Here is a 4,661-nt window from a genome sequence, read left to right on the forward strand (position 1 = left end):
GTGATAATTTTTCTAGGATGTGGAATTGTAACTTTGAGCTTGTAAGAATAATATTGTTTAAATTTAATTTCAGCTTATAAATACGTAATTCTCATCGAAAAATGTTCAAAAGGATCATCTTTCCATTCAAAAGAGATTTGATCGAATTTCATTCTTTCTCACTATTCAGAACAATGTGTCAACAACGTCCAACTAAATAAATTCGACTCTCATAAAACAACTAGTTGAAATCGACTATATGAATCCTTACTATTCCATTTACGCTAACTCCTGTCATGATCATATCAAAGAAAAAAATGCAATGTATCAGTAACCAACCAAAGTGTCATCCCATAGATCATTCAAATAACAGACATTGAAACAGATTAATTAAAAACATCCATCCAGATTCACTTATGTTCTCGAACTGATAGAGTGCAAATGCAAAATAACAGCCTTACTGCTGTATCAACATTTTTTTTATGATTTCAAACATTTTAGCGAAAGATCACGATGTGATTAAAGACACGTTAAGCTCAAGAAGGATTGCGATACAGATACTAATCTACATTATATCCAACTTGGGCTTTAGATGATGCTCGCTGAAAATATGATATCTCTGTGAGTACTTTGAGAGATTTTTCTACTTTCATTTTATAGGGATCGATTTACCATTTTGACCAGTGCTGGAGACTTGGCCAATAAAACCTTGATAAGTTGCATTTCCGCCCCTGCACCTGCTACATTGCTCAGCTTAACTGTCCTCAGGTGGTTAAATATCTGAGAAGCTTGCATGAATCTCATCAACATCCTCCCGGGGCACATGTGCAAAATAGTCCTCATCATCACCAACAACGTACATCTAAGAAAGATAGAGAAAGTTTAAAATTGAAGATCTGATGAGCATACAGAATAAGAAAGTTAATGCATACACGAAAAACACATAAAAGAGAGAGAAAATTAAGCAACCTCAATATCAAATTAAAGATCAAAGAATTCTTCTAGGTTAATGCAAGATATGTGAAGGCATTTAAGACAATAAAGAGCATAAGGGAGCCTTGTCGGTATAACGTCAGCTGGTCCAACATACACGTCCTAGGAAGAACATGCGGAAATTAGGATGACTTAAAGTTATGAAAATGCAAGTTATGAAGCTGTATTACCTGAACATACTCGTGATTCCAACACAGATTCTCGAGAGCAGGAATAGACTAAAAAATCTTGTTAACATCATGTTCTAATTTTACCGAAAATTCTGTAGGCTCATATGAAACTTTGGAAAGAAGAGGGACATTATTTAAATGTAAAAACTTTATATTGCCAGTGAAGATAATTGAACTCAGCTTGGGAGCACTAATTTCGATGTGATTTTGTGATCGCGTCATGTTGCAACACCAAATGCTCAAGCAATGGTCAATGTGAGATTATACTTCCAAGTAATTCAGAAGTAATATTGACTTCAATTAGTTCTAAGCTAATTAACCAATCAAATCCCTCAAAGACAGGATGAGGACGTACTCAATTGTGAACATGTAAAAAATGCAGAAGGCAATTCATATGGCTTACTCCTAAACGGAGGTTTAAGGACAAGATGTTGAATGCCATTCCTAGAGAGGAAATATATCAAATGATATCAATTCCTCTATTTTTTTTTTGCAAAGTGTTTGATCAAGTTTCAGTTGTGGAAGTCTATGCCAATTATATTCCATTTCTTTGATAAGATGCTTGTCCTCACAACATTTCGTAAAGGCAACCTCGTCAGAATGTCATCAATTACATTATCAGGAAGGTTGCTAAGTACATCCGCGGAGGTAAAAGTAGTTTTTTTTCATTTGGAAGCATAACATCAAATGACTACTACAACAAGAATCTACAGAAAATAAAAAAGAACACAATATGTAAGGAATCTCGAAACTATCCGGTTAGAGTAAACACTACCTAGTTTACTTGTGTACTGAAAAAGAGATTGTTTCAGAAAGACCAACAACTCAAGTGTATCAAATCCAAGTAAAATAAGTGTTGTTTTAGTTATCCAAAACTTAAAAACTTATTATTCCTATTTCAAACTAGTAGAAATTCTAATTCCGCCACTACTGAAACACATCCATGATAGACCTACACCTACCAACACACCATGTCCTTGAAAAACATTAACCCCGTCAAGTTTTAAGAAAACCCCACTTCAATTTAATCATATTAAAGCATACCCAAAAAATAAAAATGCAATCTTGATATCAATATTCTATAGAACAAGAACCATAAAAGCAGAGAGTTTGTGATAACAGAGAAGAAGAAGAACCTGAGAGAGGATGAATGTGAAGCACTCTGATCTCTTTGTCTTATCAAATGGAGGTGTTGGAAGAAACTGAAGAGACATACTTTTGAAATTATTTTATTTTGTATTAGGATGAAAGTTACAATTATACTATAATAGTTTCAGTTTTGAAGTTAACAATTTATTTTGTAACGAATGTTGAAAGTATTTTTTATTTATGTGAATTTTATCGTTTTTTGAAAATTTTGAAAATATATTTAATCTCTTTTTCAATCACCGTGTAATTATAAAAAAAATCAAAAAATAAACTAAAGTCGAAACTGAAAAATCCAACTTTATATGATTTGATTTAGTTTTTAGAACTAATAAAAATGAAATAGTTAGTTTAGGTTTTTTCTAATTAAAAATTAAATCAAATTGACCTTTGTGCCCCCATCTGAAATAAAGAGCATATTTGATTTCGTATTTATCAACTAAAACTTCTTTTTTCGTTTTTCTGAATGATTCTAAGAGTATATATATTAACTCCCAAGTAATATACATTTTCTCGTTTAAATATTTTGTATATCATACTGTCATCTTACATGTTAAAGCATGTAATATATCTTATTTAAGATGCATTACAAATATTAAAATAGAGAGAATATATATAGTATAAGAAAAAATTAAGGAAAAGCTAATTAAGACACATTTAAAGTTTCATTTTCTTTTTTCTTTTGCTAGTTTTATATGTAAATAATCATGTGTTTTTCATTTTCTACCTGAATTAGCCCGTGACAGTTCCAACTTCCAAAGTCATGTCTTATTTCAGAAATGAATCAATAACAAGAATGTCATGCAAAATCTTTGTTAGTTTTGCAAGACACAACATAATTTCAAAATATACAACCAAAGTCTTAAATCAATAACAAGCATGAAATGTAAAACCATCTCTGTTCCCAAACAGAGTATTCAAAACATTCATCCAGGTTCACAATTCTATGTTTCCACGCAGATAAAATTTTTATATTACCTTAAAGCAAAGGCAAAACACAGCCTTGCTACTCAATCAACCAAACGTGTCGTTTCTGTTTGTACTTCCAAAATATTTTAGCAAAAGATTAAGAAGGATTGTGATAATGATACTAATTAACAAGATACACGACTTCTGCTTTAGATGATTGCCGTTGAAACTTTGTTATCTCCGCTAGTACGTTGAGAGATTTATTAGTTTCCATTTGACGAGGCTTGATTACCATTTTCACCAGTGATGGAGACTTTGCCAATAAAACCTTGATAAGCTGCATTTCAACCTCTTCTAATAGTACATCATAAAAGTTAACTGTTCTCAGATGATTAAATGTGATATCCGAAAACCATGCAGGAATCTCATCAACAACCTCCTGGGGCACACATTCGAAATAATCTCCATCACTAAGGATACATTCCTAAGAAAAATCAAGAAAAAAATTATCAAGTCATTACATACGAATATAAAAACATGGAAAAGGTAGGGAGAAAATAAACATTAGTGACAATCTTAATTTCAATTTCTTCCAAATTTGGAGAGCTCCGTATTATGCAAAGAGCAAACGAAAGCTCAAAAAACTCTCCAAGAGTAATCCCTGACATGAATAGACATTTCAGACAGTTAAGAACTGATGGAAGCCTTGTTGGTATAACTTTAGTTGATCCATTATCGACCTACGAATAAAATGACAAAACTCATGATGACTGAAATTCCAAAAAAAAAAGTACACATAAAAATGCATTACCATTAAGTAAAATGAAGGAACATTACCTCAAAAAGATCCCAGCTGAAACACTCGAGAGCAGGAATAGACGAAAAAATATTGACAAAATCATCTTCGTCCTCTAGAACTAATTCTCTAGGCGCATACAGAACATTGGAAAGAACAGGGACATTTTCAAGATGTATCTATTGTATAACGCCACGAAAGACAAATGACCTTAGATTCGGAGCATTAATACTCATGAAGTACGGATTGTCTATGTCTTTTAGCACCAAATCCTCAAGCAACGGGCAATCAACATCAGGACACATTATTAGACTAATAATTTTGATAATGACCTTCAATATTATTCCTCTATGAAACCTGAGGAAACTATCAAAAATTGGAATAAATCCAATGGTAGGGGACGTCAAGTCCTAGGGTGTTTTCCACACTGTTTGATCAAACTTCACATGTGGAATTCTCCAGCAAATATATTGCCAGTCCTTCGAAAGTGTACTAACTCTAACAACATCTTGAAAATACAACCTACTTAGAATGTCATCGATTAAATGAGTGTTAAAGTTTCTAAGTCGATCAGGAGAAGGTAAACTAAGTCCTTGTTCATCCGAAGGCATGACAATCTGTAGAAAGTAAACAAAAGTACGATAGGTAATGTCAAAGTATGTTCTACA

General features: G+C 32.5%; 1 protein-coding gene across 1 annotated transcript; it reads right to left on the reverse strand.

The window, feature by feature from the left end:
• Positions 1 to 258: 258 nt before the first annotated feature.
• LOC114078361 lies at positions 259 to 4,298 on the reverse strand. The gene is made up of 6 exons (XM_027919057.1): positions 4,204 to 4,298; positions 4,035 to 4,122; positions 3,761 to 3,937; positions 3,395 to 3,681; positions 652 to 841; positions 259 to 270 (listed from the first exon to the last, which is right to left on the reverse strand). Exons 1-6 carry the CDS (start codon positions 4,296 to 4,298, stop codon positions 259 to 261), a joined length of 849 nt encoding a protein of 282 aa, XP_027774858.1.
• Positions 4,299 to 4,661: the final 363 nt, after the last annotated feature.

This window comes from Solanum pennellii, chromosome 8, assembly GCF_001406875.1.
Source record: "Solanum pennellii chromosome 8, SPENNV200".
NCBI classification, from domain to species: Eukaryota; Viridiplantae; Streptophyta; class Magnoliopsida; order Solanales; family Solanaceae; genus Solanum; species Solanum pennellii.